This window comes from Dipodomys ordii, unplaced genomic scaffold (assembly GCF_000151885.1).
Source record: "Dipodomys ordii isolate 6190 unplaced genomic scaffold, Dord_2.0 Scaffold12, whole genome shotgun sequence".
Taxonomy (NCBI): Eukaryota; Metazoa; Chordata; class Mammalia; order Rodentia; family Heteromyidae; genus Dipodomys; species Dipodomys ordii.
Genome location: NW_012267228.1, coordinates 141360 through 160729, shown reverse-complemented (window position 1 = coordinate 160729; position 19370 = coordinate 141360). Strand labels below are relative to the sequence as shown.

Genomic DNA, 19370 nt, shown 5'->3' with positions numbered 1-19370 from the left:
AGGGGGCAGGCCTGAGGTGGAGAGAAAGGCAACTGGGGTGAGGCTTTGAAACCCAACAAGCAGCACTGTGGTGAGCTCCCTGGGTGGCTTAGGTTTGGTTTTGCCTTGGGTATCTCAGACTGTCTGCAACCCATAATACAAAGACAGGTGACAGCCTCAGTGCAAGTCTGCTTTATCCAGAAATCTAAGAAAGGAGCCGAGCCAATCAGAGATAGCACAGGTGCAAGGCGGCCGTGAGACCTCCCCTCACTGGGGTCAGTGCTGCCTCTGTGGGGCACAGAGGGCTCCCCTACACCATGGCACTGGGGACCACTGAGACCATGGGGGCAGCCTGGCAGTGCCCCACCCCCACCAGGGTGCTGTCGTGAGGAGCTGCACTCCATGAGGGATGCCCTTGGGAACAAGGGTCCCTTTGCACGTCCACCCACCTGGCTGAGAGAACTGGGTGCTCCTCCTTTTGTGGTGCAGGGCCAGAGAGAGAGATTTAATAAGACCTGGAACCTTGTTACACAACACCACAGTTCCAGATCCAGCCTAAAACAACTTCCCACACCAACAGCAAGAGGAGCCCCACTTTAGAAAAATAACTGCAGATCCGAACGGAGAGGATGCATGTCAGACTGTCCTAAAACAACTTTAAGGACCATGATGAGCTTGCTCCCTGAAGCATGAGCAGTTACCACAGAAACACTGGAAATGAACTTAAAACCAAGCAGCAGGTAACAAAAGAACCAGAAGATTCCAAGCAGAACCAAGGGAGAATTACAATATCCAGAACTTCCCAATAACTCAATCAGCTGACTGAATGGCAGGATGGAGAGGACAAAACAAAAATAAAGGGGTCAGGCACCAGTGGCTCACACCTGCAATCCTAGCTACTCAGGAGGCTGAGATCTGAGAATCACGGTCCAAAGCCAGTCTGGGCAGGACAGTCCATGAGACTCTTATCTCCAATTAACCACCAAAAGGCTGGAAGTGGAGCAATGGTTCAAGTAGTAGAATGTTAGCCTTGAGAGAGAGAGAAAAAAAAAACCTCAGGAACAAGAGCCAGCCCAGGACTAGCACAAAATAAATAAATCAGTAAACTTGAAATCATATCTGGAAAAGATAAATCTACAGATCCAAGGAGCCTAACAAACCCAAAATACACCCTAAAAAATCCACACTATCATCCAGCTTCTACAAAGTTGTGAGATAGCAAGACAGGACCTCTGAGTTTGCACAGCGAACACGGCCTGGCAGGGGGTGGGAGTGGCCCAGTTTTCAGGGGTCAAAAACAACAGTGGACCTGTAGTAGTGCACCAGTGAAAACACCCTCAGGAATGTGCCAGCACACCTACCCTAAGTTTTTTAAACCAAGAGGAGATGACCCAAGGGGAGAAAACATGACAAAAGACATCTTTGTTAAAGCCCCTCCGATGACTGCAGTGGTTCTGAGAACATCACCCAGGCAGGGCCCTTTGCCCAGTGCCCCTCTGCTCATCAGAGAAGCACTTCCAACCCTATGGCCACATCTCCTCTCAGGCTTGTCATGGGGCCTGAACTCTGGGCCTGGGCGCTGTCCCTCAGCTCTTTAAGCTCAAGGCTAGTGCTCTACCACTTGAGCCACAGGGCTACTTCTGGTTAAGAGTCTCATGGACTTGACTGCCCTGTCTGGCTTTGAACTAAGATCCTCAGGTCTCAGCCTCATGAGTAGCCAGGATGACAGGTGTGAGCCATCAGTGCCCGGCTCCTCCCATTCTTTCTCACTGCACCTTTGCTGCTGCCCTGGAAAACGTCAGTTTATAATCATGGGCTTGTTTCTTTTGTGGTTCTCTCACCTGCACATCTACCTGTGAGGGAAGAGGTGGGCTTATGTTTCCCACTGTAACCCACAACCTGACTGCCTAGTGCCTGACATTCAGCATGTATTTGTGTCCATGAATGAAATAAATGCACGAATGAGTGGATGGATAAACTGATGAATGATGGATAAGTGGATGGATGATGGATGGATGAGTAGATGATAGATGGATAATGGATGGACAGAAGGAAGGAAGGGAGGGAGGGAGAGAGGAAGGAAGGAAGGAAGGAAGGAAGGAAGGAAGGAAGGAAGGCAGGAAGGCAGGCAGGCAGGCAAGGCTGTTAGTCAGCTGTTCAGAGGAGGGGCTGGGACCCTGAAGGTGCCCCATGCTGAGGTCAGCATTGGTCTCAAACATCAGATTCTCATCTGCTAACAGAAATGGCCCTGTGGCCTCCAGAAGACATGAGACCCACCTGAGGTACAGAAAGTAGAACAGGGGTTCGGACAGAACTTTTTCATCTGGAGAGGGAGAACACCAGGGGTGCTCCAAATGTGTAGAAAGGTGGAGACCCGGCTGGTCTGGATGGCCACCAGGTTGCCACCAACTCCTGCAAGGAAAAAACAATAGAGTTTCCCTCCTCTATCCCAGGCTCTGGGGTTCTATCTCCTCTTTCAAGGTCACTTCCTCCAGGAAGTCTTCTTTGATTGATTCAGGATGTGATGTGCTTTACTTCTCTCTCCCTCAATCTTGCATGACTCCCAGGTAGTGTGGCGCAGACCTAGAATGAGGTCCTGTCTGACCAGCTGGTCCTTTAAGGGAGAGAAGTGGGACAAGCAAAGCAGGTTCTCAGAAAATATGTGTTGATGGCTGGTGGTGATCAGACCTAGGGAAGGAGTGAGTCTGAGGGAAGAGGAATGGAGAGTGGATGGTTTAACAAAAGCTTGAAGCCTGGGCACAATGACTAGCTCCAGCAAATCCTAGTTACCTGGGGATCAAAGATTGGGAGGATTGTGGTTCAAACCAGTTGGGCAAAAAGTTCACAAAACCCTATCTCAACCAATAGGTCAGGGATCTGATGGTGCAGACCTGTTATTCCAGTTGGACAGGAGGCATAAACAGGGGGACAATGACCAGTCCAGCCCCAGGAGAAGTGACCAGGCCAGCCCCAGCCGTGGCTGCTAGGGAAACCCACTGCTATCTCAGTCTTTGTTTGTTGTTTTGTTTTGTTTTTGTGGGTCGTGAGGCTTGAACTCTGGTCCTGAGTACCGTCCCTCAGCTCAGCTCAAGGTGAGAACTCTACCACTTGAGCTACAGCGCCACTTCAGTTTTCTGGTGGTTTATTGGAGATAAGTCTCATGGACTTTTCTACCCTGGCTGGCTTTGAACCTCGATCCTCAGATCTCAGCCTCCTGAGTAGCTAGGATTACAGGTGTGAGCCAGGCGCCCAGCTTTCAGTCTTAGTTTTTAAGAAGACAGAACTCAGATTTTTAGGTGTAAATGTCTGAGTGTTACTGTCAGCAATGACTCTCACAGAAAACAAACCAGCAGGGCCTGGCACCCATCTCTGAGGGCCACATCAGAGTGCACATGGGAAGCCAGAGTGGACTCTGTGCTCAGCTGTGGGCAAAGCTCAGGTCCTGGCAGTTCCTGTGAGGGCAGAGCTAGCTTTGTTCCCAGGTCTCTTTTCATCTTAGGAAAACCTACCCTACAGCCCAGGCCGCCACCTGTTCACAACTTGGCTGCTCAGCAGCCTTCAAGAGCCTGGATCCAACCTGGGACTGGTGTTCAGGCCCAACCATCAATGGGGATCTCCCATCCACGGGCCATGGGGAGCCCTTGAAACACTCACCACACATGACGGGCGTAAATATGGCCATGCCTTTGTACTGCTGCTTTGATGCGGTCATGCTCAGGATGAGCCCTCCAACACTGTGGAGACAACAGGTGGCACCAAGCTGTCAGAGCAGGCCCCCAGCAGCCCTGCACCACCCACCCGCCACCCCCCCAGCCCTGCAACACAGAGCGGACCCCCAGCAGCCCTGCACCACCCACCCGCCACCCCCCAGCCCTGCACCACAGAGCAGACCCCCCCTCAACTTGCCGCCCCTAGCCCTGCCACCACCTGTCTGCCACCCACCCAGATTCAGCAAATTGCCCCTCCTATCCACAATGTCTGCTGCAGTTCCAGTAGACCCCAGGGCCTCTGCACCCCTGGTTTCTGTCTCCATCTCCATCCTGAGTCTTGGTGCTAACAGCAACCTTTTACACAAGGACCAAGCCTCGACTCTGTTGCTGCTGGGCGGACACAGTACCCTCACTGTGGCCAAGATGACAATGTTGCTGCATCATTCATGCTCCTCCTGGAGTTCAGCAAAGGCTTGCCCACTTCTTGGATAACTTAGAGATTTAGAGAAAGTAAATCCATTGATGTAAGGTTCCTGGAACCTTCTAGAAGCAACAATTTTTGGACTTCACTCAACCTCTTTTGCCTGAGGTTTAGGGTAGAACATGTTACAGTGGACTAGAGAGGCCCCCGTCTGGTGTCCAGCAGGAAGGGGTAGAAGAAGACAGCCTTGTGGGTAGAGACAACCCCACCAGAGACAGGCCTCTGAGGTGCTGCAGCAGCCATGCTGCAGTCAGCGGCCACAGAGTCAGCAGGATCTCAAGGCCAGGGAGAGGGACTGTGGCCTACATGGAGGTCTCAAGGCTGCAGGGAGCAACAGCAGCCTGCTTGAGTCCTGGTCCGGCACTGGCCTTTGTAAAAGCCACAGCACCATGTTGGGGAGGATTTCTAGGCTCCAGGGTGCCCATCAGATCCACCCTCCCCTGCCCTGCCCACTTGGCTCTGCCTGGCCCCCTGGTGCTCTGTAAGCAGGGTGCAGCTCAGACAGCGAATGAGGACTTGGATTTTTGGTGAAAGAGACAATGAAAGCAGAGATAAAGGAGTTTAGGAGCTACTGCCACACATCACGACGACCGCACACCACTGCAGCCTCCCGGGGCACTGGTGTCACCTCACTTGCGGCCCACGGCCTCCAGCAGGCCAGGCAGCACTTGGGGCACTCACCTGCTGATGACCATGGCCAGCACAATGGGGAACCACCCAAACTTCAGGATCTTCATGATTGGCGGGTTCTGCTTGGCAATGACCACCCAGAGCGGGGTCAGAGCCATGAGACCCGCGCAGGCCAGTGGTGTCAGGTACCAGGTGTCTAGAACAGAAAGCACACACAGCTCCTGGGGCATGGGTGGCATGCAGCCCGGCCTCGGTGTCTGCACACTATAGGTGAGAGGCTATTGCTCACAGGGCCAGAGACCCCCATCTCGTATTTGTTCCAGCTCGGTGATGTGTACGTAAACCCTATGCTCAGGGATCGAGTGGGCAGCCAACTCTCCCCTCAGCTGTGAGGACTTATCAGGTCAAGACCCCTGACTCCTGAATGTACCAGAAACGTTCATAGACTCATGGGAGAGACAGACCAGACAGTGGTGGACAGACTGAATCCTAGATCATATGCTGGAATAAGCTGGGGCCAGTGGAGGGCAGAGAGAGGGTCTGAGAATTCTTATTCCTTTTACAATCAAATACAAATAATTAAGTCCTATGCAAATCTGCTCATTTTGATTCAGTTTGGTGGAGGTTCAAAGTTAGGTTATTGGTTCTGATTCCTATGAATCGTCCCTGTCACTTATACAAACCTTGAGTCTCTCTCAGATGATGAACTACCAGGGAGTTGGTCTACAGCTGGGTCAGGAGTAGCCCGGCACCTGGCTGGGTCTGGATTCCCATGGGGCACAGTGGGAGAATCAGAGCTTTGAGGCTATTCCCTTTGTCTAGGCCAGCGGCCTCTGCTCCTGCTGGCCTCATCCCTTCAGCCTCAGGTCCTCGACAGCCTCCCTGCCCACCTCCGTCCCACAAGCAGAGACTGGCATCCATGTCCACAGCTGGAGTTGTGCTTTTCTTTCTAACCTGGTTTCTGCACAGTGACCCCAAGCTTTGGCACTGCAGGACTGGACTGGTACACGGTGCCACCCAATTGAAATGCCCATGATGGGTGCCCCTCCTACCTCTGTGTTGGTACAGGAAGCTGCTAACCAAGGCCAGAATGGACAGTGTGATGAGGTCTCCCAGGCTGGCCGCAATGGGTGTGGCAATATTGTCTGGGTTGACCCCCAGTTTTCGAGCACCAATCACTATGCAGACCATGAGCAGTCCTGCAAAGAAAAGGGAGGAGGCTCAGGGGCAGTGGCCCCAGGAAGGCTGGAGCCCCCAGGGGCCTTGGCATGGAAGAGCTGCTTATCAACTGGCTCTGTCTACCTCCCCAGAGGCATAGTGGACTGTCCCACTCACAGTTTCTCAGTCACCCTGGAGGCCTGAGGCATCTGGAGTCAGATTTGGCTTTGTGATCTGTGCACATGACATCAGAATGGCCCAAAAATATCCCAGACCAGGGCAGGTGACCTGGAGCCATGAGGATGTGGAGCTCACAGTCACAGATGAGGGGGTGGGCCCCATGGATGGGAGTCTAGATGCCACCCTGGTGCTGGGAGCTCAGCTTGGCCCTCTGAGGTCCCTTATCTCAGGGGCCTGCGTGCTTTCAGCGGACACTGATTATCAATGCATGTATTCCCAGGACGGGCAGTGACAAGCAGGTGACGGAGTGTGGCTCAGAGATCTGACAGGAACTCCTATGGATGCCAGGACCCTAAGGCCCCTGCCTGTCCGAGAACCCCTGATGGTACAGACTTCTGGCTCCATCTATCCCATCCACTGCTCGGACTGGATGCAGAAACTCACTTGGTTCTTTAAGAAAATACTCTGCATCATGGTTATTGGAGGCTTAACACATCACTAGGAATACTGTGACTCTAGAAATAATTATAGCAAGGGCCTGGCTTCACTCCCAAACACCACGCATAAAAAATAAACGAGTCACCGGGTAGTGGTGGCTGGTGCCTATAATTCCAGCAACTCAGGAGGCTGAGATCTGAAGATCATAGTTTGAAGTCAGCCTGGGCAGGAAAGTCTATGGGACAGACTCTTAACTCCAATCAACTACTCAAAAAAAGCTGAAAGTGGCACTATAGCTCAAGTGGTAGAATGTCAGCCTTGAGCAAAAGAAGCTCTGGGACAGCGCCCAGGCCCAGACTTCAAGCCCCAGGACTGGCATGCATGCATGAATGCATACATACATAAACAAGTCACCTAGTGGTGGTGGCTCAGGCCTGTAATCCTACCTACTCAGGAGCCTGAGATCTGAAGATTACAGTTTGAAGCCAGCCTGGGCAGGAAAGTCTGTGAGACTCTCATCTCCAACTAACCATCAAAAAATCAGAAGCAGAGAGCTGTGGCTCAAGTGATAGAACACCAGCCTTGAGTGAAAAAGCTCAAGGGTGATGTTTAAGCCCTGAGCTCAAGTTCTTCTAGATGGGAACAAAAATACACAAAGAAACACATCAGGACAATTATAATCACTCCCTCAATAGGGTCCAAAGCCACTGTCAGGAGCAATTTGTGCCCCATCTGTGGCCAGACCTGCATCTTCTTTTGAAGTGTGTGAGAAGGTGTGCAAAGGCTGAGGCCCTTACACAGACAGCGGGGAGGGGTGTGCCGCGGCCACAGCACAGGGCAGTGCTGGGGTCCTAGCAGTCTACCCACATACTGAGGACGCCTCCAGTACCGGAACACACGGGCTCACCTAAGGCAAAGGCGGCGAGGAAGGCGGTGATGGCACTGCTGGCGCACAGCAAGGCCACCTTGGCCAAGTCCAGCTCCTCCCGAGACACGGTACCCAGCAGCAGGGCAGCCATGGCAGCCAGGAGCCCGACGACGGTGGCTTGCACCTGCAGGGCACCAATCAGACACATGAGGCCCTTTATCCCCCCACCTGCCACTGCCTTTCTCCCACCTCCTCGCTTACCTAGAGGAGTGCACTCATCCCTCACCACTGCTTCTGTCCTTCACCCTACAGTCTGCCCACAGCTTCATCAACAGTAGCTAAGACTCAGTTACTCAGTTACATGGAAACACACACCTGGGAAAGAACTGGGAGTACACTTAAGTAAAATCTATGCCCGCAGCATCACGGCCCACACTGTCAGCCATGGCTTCAGGCCTGGTGCAGAGGCAGAGCCGCACTAGCCACAGGCCCGCTTCCGTGCACACAGACAGCAGAGAGGAGCATGCAGAAGTGGCTGCTCCTGGGGGCCCCAGAGTGAGCCCTGGGCAGGCAGCAAAGGGACAGAGGACAGAGATGGATGTGCTGGGAGCAGCTGGAGGAGGAGGAGCCCTGAGTGAGGGTGAGGGTGAGGGAGGGGAGCAGCTGGGGAGATTTGATTTCTTGGTTGGAAAATGTCCCAGCCAATGTGTCCCAGCCAATGTGACCAGGGGATGGCAGTGTGTGAGGCAAAGTTCTAAACTAGAACCACATGCTTGAGCTAAGCAACTTAGACAAGCACTCAGGATTTTGGAGGTGTTGGTCCATGGTAGGTTGGCCTCATTGCTTTTGGGCTTGTGCATGTCAGAGTGAGCCCACACCCCTGTGGCCAGAGGAAGCAGTGACTGAGCCCCACAGCACCCATCAAGGACAGGACCAGCGACCTAAGGCCCCAATTAAGCTCTGCTTGTATTTTTTTCATTTGATTTTTGAGACAGGGTCATATTATACAACCTCAATCTTGCAATCCAACCTCCCCAGTGTTAGGATTACAGGTGTGTGCCACATGCCAGGTTAGTTTCTAAGGGCCTTACCATTTCCAGTAGTCCCAACAGGGACCCACTTTCTACTGCATGGCCCTTTAGAGGATACTGCAAGCAGGCAGCATTCTATACAGATGCCCCAAAGACTGAGAAGGGACAGGCAGCAGCAGAGACAGGTCCTAGGTCCAGGAAGGAAGGACCCTAGACCCTCAGAAAAATTAAGGCCCCTTACAAAAGGCAAAGTCCAAGTCTATCAGCTAGAGGACTAGGTGAGCTGTGTCTTTGCCTTGAAGGTGCTAACAGCAAGGCTACTCATAAGGAGAGTCCTTCAAGGACCTGACTTGGGGTGAAGCCATAAGGGGCTGGGGGATGGGAATGTGGATCCCAGGACAGGCATCTCCTGCAGGAGGCTGTGCTGATGTCCGGAGGAGGGCAAGCCTCTGAGCTGCTGCAGGAATGCAGTCTGGTAGACAGATGGCCAGTGGACCCCTGTCCTCAAAGCTCAGTTTGGAGTGCAGGACAAGGTTTGTGTTGCCTTCTCCCACCCAGACTTTGCCTGCTCCAGGTCCAAGAAGGAGAAGTGTCAGTCTGACAAAACAGGAAAACAGAGACTGACCTGCACAAGGGCGAGGTTGCTGCTGATAACTCTGCGTTTTTCCTGGGGGTCATCAATTTGCCCGGTGTTGGCCTAGGGTACAGAAAAGGGACATAGTACGTCTGGCTGGACCCAAAGCAATTGGTAGTCACATAAGAGAGATGAAGAAATACCATTCCACCAACATCAGGACAAATCACCCTGCTTGTCAGTGGCCAGCACAAAGCTTCCTCTGTGGGTGGGGATGGAGGAGAGGACACAGGCCCTGGAGATCTAGGTAGGCATCATGGGACATCCCTCCAGGCTGTCTTTGAGATGCTCACATCCTGTTTAATGACACATAGAGTGAGAGTGGACAGATACAGGAGACATCCACACACAGTTGTAGAGAGAGGGCAATGGTGGCTTATGAGCACCAAATAAAGACTGTAAAGCTATTATGAGACAAAGGACATTCTGTAAAAATACCAGGGTCAAATCAACAAGATGCAACAATTATATACACACCTACTGAATGTACATCAGTTGATGTAACCACATGGGGCAGACACTGAGCGAACTGAGGGCAGAACAAACAAGTTTACAATTACAGCTGGGGACACAAGAAGACAGAAGAGGCTTGGGGAATGTGGGGACCTGGTGGACATAAACAGAAGAACGAGGCTAGGCCACAAAGAGGTGTTAATATACTTATGGTAAAATACATCATTCCCAATTACAAGAGAATGAAATTAGAAACCAATAGCAAAAGGTCAAAAGAGAAAGTCTTCAAACATATAGAAATTAAACAACTGTATCCTTGAAGAACCAATGAAGAAATCCCAGGGAAATTAGAAAATATCTCAGGCAAATGAAACACAATATATCAAAAACTTACAAGACTCAGAAAAAGCAGGATTCAGGATTAAGGAGGACCTATATCTACAGATATATATAGTCAGTTGTGGGTCTTGACCTGGGCACTGCTACTCAGCTCTTCAGCTCAAGGCTAGCACTCTACCATTTGAGCCACAGTGCCACTTCTGGTTTTCTGGTGGTTAACTGGAGATAAGAGTCTCATAAACTTTCCTGCCGGGCTGGCTTTGAACTGCAATCCTCAGACCTCAGCCTCCTGAGTAGCTAAGATTACAGGCGTGAGCCACCAGCACCTGGATGCAATGCAATATATATATATATATATATATATATATATATATATATATATATATATAAAACAGAAAAGCCATACATCAGTGGCTCACGCCTATAGCCCTAACTACTCAGGAGGCTGAGATCTGAGGATCATGGTTTGAAGTCAGCCCAGGCAGGAAAGTCTATAAGACTCTTATCACAGAATAAGTCAGAAGTGGTGCTATAGCTCAAGTGGTAATGCTAGCCTTGAACAAAAGGAGCTTAGGGACAGTGCCTGGGCCCACAGTTCAAGGCCCAGGACCAGCAAAAAAAAAAAAAAAAAAGAATAGAAAAGAAATAGAACCTGAAATCAACCAAGTAAAAGTTATACCTTCAGAAACCAGAGAAAAGAACAAATTAACACCAAATTAACACAAGGCTAAGAGAAGGAAGTAATAAAGATGTATAGAGGAGATACTAGAGAAAAATCAATGAAGCCAAGAGTTGGTTCTTCAAAAAGATCAAAGCAATTCAAAACCTGTAGCTAAACTAACACACACACACACACACACACACACACACACACACACACACACACTCATAAAAACCGTAATTAGAAATTCAAAATGTGGACATTGCTACCAAATCTACAGATATAAGATATATGTCAAAACTATATGTGAAAGCACTAAATAACCTAACTCAGAATATACACCTTGAGGATCTGGGAATGTGGCTTAGCCATTGAGTGCTTGCCTAGCATGCATCAAGCCCTGAGTTTGATTCCTCAGTACCACATAAAGAGAAGTGGTACTGTGGCTCAAGTGGTAGAGTGCTAGCCTTGAGCACAGAGAGGCTCAAGGACAGTGCCCAGGTCCTGAGCTCAAAGCTCCAGGACTGGCAAAAAAAAAAGGAAAAGAAAAAGAAAAAATGCCTTAAAACCCATATCCAGGACTGAATCACAAAGAAATAGGAAATGCAGACCTATCAGTAACTGGCAAGAAACTGAATCAATAATCAAAAGCTTCCCAATAGAGAAAATTTAGGATTAAGATGGCATAACTGGTGAACTGTACTAGATTTTACAAAGGAATTAACACCAATCTTCTCTAACTCCTCGGAAAAACTGAAGAGCAAGTAACAGCTCCAAGTCATTCCAAGAAGATACTATAAGAAAACAAAATCATAGACCCAGTATCACTATTGAACATTATGAAAAACAAGTCTTCCACAAAATACTAACAGACTGACATAACAGTATATGGAAAACACTACACCCCTCGACCTCTTAGAACTTATTCTTGGGGTACAAGAGCAACACACAAGAAACAACATGTCTTCTTAGAATAATCTAAACCAAGTGACCGTCTCCACTAATGCATGAAAAGTATGTGACAAAACTCCATCCCTTTCAAGATGACACCCACAACTAGGAACAGATGGCAGCTATCTCCACCTAGGAAGACACAGTAAGACAGACTGGAAGGTCAGCGTGGGACACATACATCTGTTCTCAACACTCCTATTCAACAAGGCACCAGAAGCCCTGGCTTGAAAAGAAGGAAGACTATTCACATTGAACAGGAGAAAACAGAATTACCTGCATCCTACAAGATGAAAACTTTACATATCACACACATCCCATTTGAATTAATGAATTCAGCCAAGTTGCAAAGTACAAAATCAATTGTGTTTCTGTTGATTGGCATGATGACTGTCCATTAGCAATGGGCAATTCAAAGGGAATTAAGGAAATTCCATATTAATGGCATAAAAAAGATAAGTCACATTTCGGAGGTAACTGTAGGAAGCAAGAGATGTACACACAGAAAATTTGCAATGCTGGATAGAAGTTACAGAAGATACAGCAAACTGAACAGATAGATGTTAGAACTTCTCAAAGCAACCTACAAATGTAATGCAAAAAAAAAGTAAAAATAAACTGAATGATCTGAAAATGCAACTGTTCTATGCATCAAAAGATACAATCAACAGAGTGAAAGTTAACTTACAGGATGGGAGAAAGCATTTGTGGATCACATAACCAATAAGGGGATACAGAATGTCTCAGGAGTCACATTCTGGCTGTCTTTGAGGCCTGCCATTCAGCTGCCCAAAGCCCATCCCTCTCTCTCTCTCTCCAGCAGGTTCCCTTCCCAGCCCTCTGTGTATTAGCTGTTCTCTCGGTCCCTGAATACAGCTGCCAGTCTTCTGTCCAAGCAGGGTATGAAGTGGGCATCAGAAAGAAAGAACCACTATATGTTAACAGGAGGGGACTCAGCCCTGTGCAAGAGGTGGGAAGAGGGCACAGCCAGGAATCTCTGGTTCTTGGGCACCAGGAAAAGCCAGTCGGGAGAACAGAGCATGCTGGGAAACCCTGCTACTCTGGGTGATTAAGATCCTTCCTGTCCCCACTACAGGATCTTACCTGGGCCCACACTGGCTGCTGGGACTTGGTTGTGCAAGTGTGAAGGAACAGCAGGGTCTAGGAGGTTGTGGGGGGGAGTAGCAGCATGCGGACATGCAGAACCAACTGTCTGGACTAAAGGGAAATGGGGGGCCAGGGGCACTGAGCTGGCTCCTCACCTGAAGTCTCATTTGGCTGTGGTAAGTAGGATTCAGGTGACCAGGAAAGCATCATAACAAAACAAAGCTGCATACCCACTGGAGAGTACGCATCACTGAGGAGAGGCCACAGGGAACTGCGTCCCCAGACCGTGGGTGGCCTGGGACATCCGTTTACTTACTGCAGTGGAGAGTCGTGAGGCCAGGGTCATTTCCAGGTTCCCCTTCAGGCCCACTAGTGGCGGCACCAACGTCAAAAGGTCTTTAACTTCTGTGAACACTGGCCAGTGCTGGAAGAGAAGGCATAATTGGCAGAGCCCCCTTCTGTCTCTGGCCCATAGGAGCAGGGAAAATCAGGGGCTGGGCCTGGCTGAGGCCGGGGCTGCAGTGGCAGTGCCTTTACTGTCTCACCTGTCCCTGGAGTTTCCACAACAGAGAAGAAATTCTATCAAATATAACAACAAACAAAAAGAAACAGACAAATCATACACACTGGATGGGATGTATGTTTTTAAAAAAGTGGTAGAGAAAATCTTGTTTGTGGGGGTAAAAACAATTTGTTTAACATGCAATTAAACTGTTATTCACAATCAGTTTTGAGTACCCCATCAGATCTGAATTTGGGGCCTATAGGCAGATCCCTGTTTTGCCAGGGAGAGGACAGGAAGCCTGGGCATTAGTTTCACTACCATCCACAGGATGGAGCTGTTCAGAAGTGCACAAATCCATGAGGCCCCTAGGGGGTGCAGTCAGCCAGGGCTGACTTGAGGCATGGAGGAGAGAGATAAAGAAAGGGTTAAATGTTTTTTGTTTTTCATGCAATTGTTTCTAACATATTTATAAGATTATTTCTATGTTGCTTTGTATGTCCCTCCCCCATGGTATAACCCCTACTTTCACTGTATTTGATGTTGGTATAATTTGTGGAGGGGAAGGGCAAAAACAAATCGTTTAACTTGGGATACAGTTGGACCCATTGCAACAATGAGATGTACAAGTCGTTATGTCGAAAAACGAACTTTACAACTTTGGTGGGGGGGGAGGATCGGGTGGGGGAAGACAACGGGGGAGTATGGGAAGGGATGGGAAGGGAAACAAAGAGGAGGCAACAATGCTTGATAAGAAATGTACTTGTTATCTTGCCCATGTAATTGTAACTCCTTTGTACGGTATTTTCACAATAAAAAATAAAAATAAAAAAAAGAAAGGGTTAAGCCAAAGGCCTGTAGGAAGGTAATATTCCTTTGTTTGGCTGATTGTGTAAAAGTATGGTCTTAACTAGCATCACTCTTGACTTTAAACATTTTCTCCGTACTTATCAATTGTATTCCCTCTTGGAAATTATGGTTTTTTTTTGTTTTTTTTGGGGGTCCGGTCGTGGGGCCTGAACTCCGGGCCTGGGCGCTGTCCCTCAGCTCTTCAGCTCAAGGCTAGCGCTCTACCACTTGAGCCACAGTGCCACTTCCGGATTTTTTTCTTTTTGCTTATGTGGTGCTGAGGAATCGAACCCAGGGCCTCCAGCATGCAAGGCAAGTGCTCTACCACTGAGCCACCTTCCCAGCCCTGGAAATTATGTTTTACCTTTTGGCTTAATCCACTGACTTGTTTGAATATTTTCCAATAAAGACATTAGCCCTTAGAAATAAAAAAGGGAGGGTAAGGGGTGCACAGAAATGAAGAGACAAAGAGTGAACAAATGCAGCAGTGCCACTCACTAGACCCAATGTTAAAAGTGAACTGTACAAGTGGGGACAGGAGGGAAAAACTGGGAGAGAGTGAGGGAAGGGGTGACATTGTCCAAAAAGAAATGTATTCATGCTGGGCGCCAGTGACTCATGCCTATAATCCTAGCTACTCAGGAGACTCAGATCTGAGGATCATGGTTCAAAGCCAGCCCAGGCAGGTAAGTGTGTGAGACTCTTATCTCCAATAAACCGCCAGAAAACCAGAAGTGGTGCTGTGACTCAAGTGGCAGAGCACTGGCCTTGAGCTGAAGAGCTCAGAGACAGCCCACAGGCCCAGAGTTAAAGCCCCACGACTGGCAAAAAGAGAAATGTACTTATTACCTGATTTATGTAACTGTAACCCGTCTGTATACCACTTTCATAATAACAATAAAAATTAAAATTAAAAATGATTTTAAAAACTCCAAAAAGAGTTTGGCAAGAAAAGTTTGCCCAGTGCTTGTGGCCTCTCCTTACCCCTCCCTCACCCACAGGTCGGTTAAATTCAGAGCACAGACCCAGTTCTAACAAGTCTGGTCCTAGCTTCTCCCTCTAGGAACTTCAAAAGAAAGCGATGTCAGAGTCAGGGGCCCACCCTTATCAGCCCAGCTCCCACCTCCCTGTCTTCCCTCAGCATCTGCCTGGTCCCGCCTGAGCTGCCCTATCAGCCCAGCACACAGCCTGCTCGGAACAGGCTGTGACACCATTGTACGTGCACTCTGCTGGCCTGCAGTCAGCTGGCTCAGCCTGTACCTCCTCTTCCCTGCAGTGTCCCCCTCCTGGGCCCTGACTGGCCTCATGCTCAAGGCCAATTAGGCAGCAGCCAATGTGGGAACAAACTCCTTTTCTGCACTTTATGCCTCCCCCTCTCCCAGGGACAGGAACTTGCTCCAGGCTCTGTCCTCGCCCTCCAGCTCAATTCTGGTCTGTTTGGGGCCCATAGTCCACCCCCAGTACCCCCCCACCCCCGGGCAGTAAGCCCAAATGCCCTTCTAATCTCCTTTCCCCTCTAAATGAAGGGAAAATGCCTCGGGTCTTGGCCCTCTGGGTTCTGTGTGGGTCTCTTGCCACGATGTCTGGGCCTCCACTGTGGGCTCCTTCTTCACCTCCCATTCCCTCATCCACAGCCTTTCCATTGCCTCAGTTACCTACCTCAGTACAGCGGCCTCACCCCACAGTATGTCTGCCCCACAGGGCCATGCCTGTCAAGGCTGCTCTGGTCTCCCTTGATCTGAGTGGTCCCCTCTCCTGGCTGGTGGTGGCTGCGACATGATTCTGGCCATGAGATCATAAAAAGACACGCAGGCATCACACTACCAGGAGGGGGCCTATTCTAGACACAGCTGAATGGTGCCCCATGCTTACATTGAAGCTCTAACTCCCAGTACCTCAAGATATAACTGCATTTATAGACTCAAAGACTTTTCTGCCAGGGCCAGGCTGGAACCAGGATTCTCTCATTCTTGGCCTCCCAAGTAGCTGGGAATGACAGGCATGAGTCTTGGGGCCAGCTCAGATGGAGTCTTTAAAGAGGGGGTTGAGTTGATAGTGTGTATAGGTTTGATGTAAGAGGAGGCAGTTAGGACATGGAGCAGGAGGTGATATGGGAAAAAGGGGAGAAGACAGCATTTGCCCACACAACAGTCTTGGGACAAATGCTGTGCCTCTATGCTGCTTCCTATAGACCAAGCTATGGCCCAGCCCAGGGCAGCCCTGTTCCTCTAAGGCATTGCCGGGGCTCGGAGCCACCTCCTCGCCATGGTTGTCTCTCCCTACACCCAGCCCCTCTCCACTGCCACCCTCTTCCCAGGCTCCTTTCAGATGACTATGTCCTTGTTCTCAGGGCTATTTGGTAGGATTTTGAATCAGTCACATCCAGGACCAAATCCACTGATGGCTGCCCTAGGCTCCTGTGGGGATTCACAGCCTCCAGCATCCTGCCTCACCACACAACCAACCACACACCGGATACCACATGACACCTTGAGATCTCCAGACTCCTCTCCAGCACCAGGCCCTCTGGCCAGGCCCTACCCCTCTCCTGCTTTCCAGGATTTCCCCCTTCTTGTCCCTACCCCAACATTCAGGATGTCAAAACTTTTACATTCTGCCACTGGCTTCTCAGTCAATACTTGAAAGACATCTACTTCTGCTGTCCCAATCCTCTTACAACAGTCTCCCAAGCTCCTTAAGATCTCCTTCAATTTGTCTCATGCCCCACACTGACTCTGAGCCCTTCCTCTCCAGGGGAGGGGCAGAGGCTGCCCAAGCCCTGCCCAGCCCCCTGCTGACTGACAGGTGCCTTCTGGGCTCCAGGGGCTGAGGCACTGAGAAGGAGGGGTCATAGGTTAGGAATGGAAAAGTTCACCAAGGGAAGACTGGGCAGCTTCTCCCCAGATGGACAGGTAGTTTCAGGAAGGGGCTGGAAAGCTTTTGGGGAGACACGGGGCTGAGGTTCAGGGAGAGAAGGGTGTGCTCTCTTCAACAAGCTGGCCCAGCACCAAGACTGTGGAAGGACCCTGGCATTGCCTAGGGGTGCAAGCTGAGCTACCTGGGAGGCATCCTGAACTGGCATTTCAAGGTCAGGTATATTAGGGCGGTGAGAACTGTTTATTGAGATATAGCAGCAAGGGGCAGCAACATTCCCATGGGATCAAAGGTTGTACAAGGGAGTAGACTTAGGGTCAGGCTTATATGGTGTCTGAGAAAGGAGCAGGGGTTAATGAAAAATCCACTGGGTCTAGGGAGGCGGGAGCTTTACAGCTGGGCCCACAAGGGGATGTTTAGGTGGATCGCCCTGCCTGCATGCCAAGCACCTCCACACACACCTGGGGTTTTGCCTGTCATCTGAATGTGTCTAGGATAATAGGGTGGTGGCCAATCCTTCAGCAACCACCTTCCAGCTGCAGGATAGATACCCAGGAGAGGCCAACCAAGGAGAGGTTGCGTGCACAAAGGAGAGGCCAAGTCCATGTAGGGGAGGCCGTGTGCATATAGGGTCATGAAGTGTCCCAATAATAAATGGGTATTTAATTTTACAGATTAAAAGGCAGTGGTACATTGTGTGCTAGCATACATGAGGTTCTGGGTTCAATCCCCTGGATGGCAGAAGGATCCACCTGGCATCTCCATGTCTGAGCCATGAGCAGGCTGTGATGAGCCTGCTTGAGGCAGTCTACGCAGCTGCCAGCCCAGGAGAGTGCCAGCTTGCTGCTCAAGGTCTGCCATTCAGTAGAGCAGGTCTTTTTTTTTTCTGTTCCTGGGGCTTGAACTCAGGGCCTAGGTGCTGTCCCTGACCTTTTTTACTCAAGGCTAGTGCTCTACCACTTGAGCCACAGCACTATTTTCGGCTTTTTCTGAATAGTTTATTGGAGATAAAAGTCTCACGGACTTTGCTGTCAAGGCTGGTTTCAAACTATGATCCTCAGATTGAACCCAGAACCACATACAGAAATTTAAAAGGGAGAAAGAGCCGGACACTGGTGGCTCATGCCTGTAGCTACTCAAAAAGCTGAGATCTGAGGATCACAGTTCAAAGCCAACCAGGGTACGGAAGTCTGTGAGACTCTTATTTCCAATTAACCACCAGAAAACTGGAAGTGGGGTTGTGGATCAAAGTGGTAGAGCACTAGCCTTCATCAAAAAGAGCTCAGGGAGAGTACACAGGCCCTGAGTTCAAGCCCCAGAACCAACAACAACAACAACAAAAAAACTTTAAAAAAAATGAGCAAAAGCAGTATTGTAGGGCATACTCCCATATGTTCCCATTTGTATGTACTAGAGAATAGTCAGTGCTGACAGAGCTGATGCCCGCGTCATCACATGCACTCCTCCACGTCCTAAACGCTCCATTCAAGGAGGAGCAACACCAAGCTCTGGACAAAGACTGGCTCTTGGCCAACACCTCACCAGCTGGGGAGGCCACATTCCTGCCCACTGGGGCCCCAAGCTGGGCTGTTGGCCTTGTCCTCCCCCAAGGAACTACAGGACTCAAGAGGAACAGACCTGCCCCAGGTCCCATAGAACCAGAATGCCTGCAGTCACCTGCTTCTCCCAGTCCTGAGGTGTGAGGGCTTGCACTATCCATGACCTACAGAAAAGGAAGCCAAGGCAGACAGTGATTAAAGACCTGCTCTAAGCCAGGTGCTGGTGGCTCACACCTGAAATCCTAACTACTCAGAAGGCTGATATCTGAGGATCATAGTTGAAACCAGCCTAGGCAGCAAAGTCCATGAGACTTTTATCTCCAATAAACTATTCAGAAAAAGCCGAAAATAGTGCTGTGGCTCAAGTGGTAGAGCACTAGCCTTGAGTAAAAAAGGTCAGGGACAGCACCTAGGCCCTGAGTTCAAGCCCCAGGAACAGAAAAAAAAAAGACCTGCTCTACTGAATGGCAGACCTTGAGCAGCAAGCTGGCACTCTCCTGGGCTGGCAGCTGCGTAGACTGCTCATCACAGCCTGCTCATGGCTCAGACATGGAGATGCCAGGTGGATCCTTCTACCATCCCCATTGACACCCAGATTCCATCTCAGAGCTGCTTCCCTATGGTAGGGGATGCTTGTGTTCTTGGTATGACCCCCACAGTGGTACCAGAAGCCCTGACCCAGCCCTCCTGCCACCTGCCACCCCCTCTCAGGCCTCAGTACCCACTTAGACAAGTTGATGACCACCAGCCACCCCCTCTCAGGCCTCAGTACCCACTTAGACAAGTTGATAACCACCAGCCACCCCCTCTCAGGCCTCAGTACCCACTTAGACAAGTTGATAACCACCAGCCACCCCCTCTCAGGCCTCAGTACCCACTTAGGCAAGTTGATGACCACCAGCCACCCCCTCTCAGGCCTCAGTACCCACTTAGACAAGTTGATGACCACCAGCCACCCCCTCTCAG

The 19370-nt window shown here is 50.0% G+C and overlaps 1 protein-coding gene across 1 annotated transcript in view; it reads right to left on the bottom strand.

Moving 5' to 3' along the window:
* Slc41a3 (solute carrier family 41, member 3) overlaps window positions 1-19370 on the bottom strand; it is a 33058-nt gene that overhangs the window by 3140 nt on the left and 10548 nt on the right. Inside the window, exons 3-10 of the mRNA XM_013010321.1 lie at window positions 12937-13044; window positions 9101-9172; window positions 7484-7628; window positions 5853-5999; window positions 4852-4996; window positions 3634-3713; window positions 2257-2391; window positions 251-267 (exon numbers count right to left, since the gene is read on the bottom strand). Coding sequence (XP_012865775.1) covers window positions 251-267; window positions 2257-2391; window positions 3634-3713; window positions 4852-4996; window positions 5853-5999; window positions 7484-7628; window positions 9101-9172; window positions 12937-13044 — 849 coding nt within the window. The remainder of the gene's footprint in view (window positions 1-250; window positions 268-2256; window positions 2392-3633; window positions 3714-4851; window positions 4997-5852; window positions 6000-7483; window positions 7629-9100; window positions 9173-12936; window positions 13045-19370) is intronic.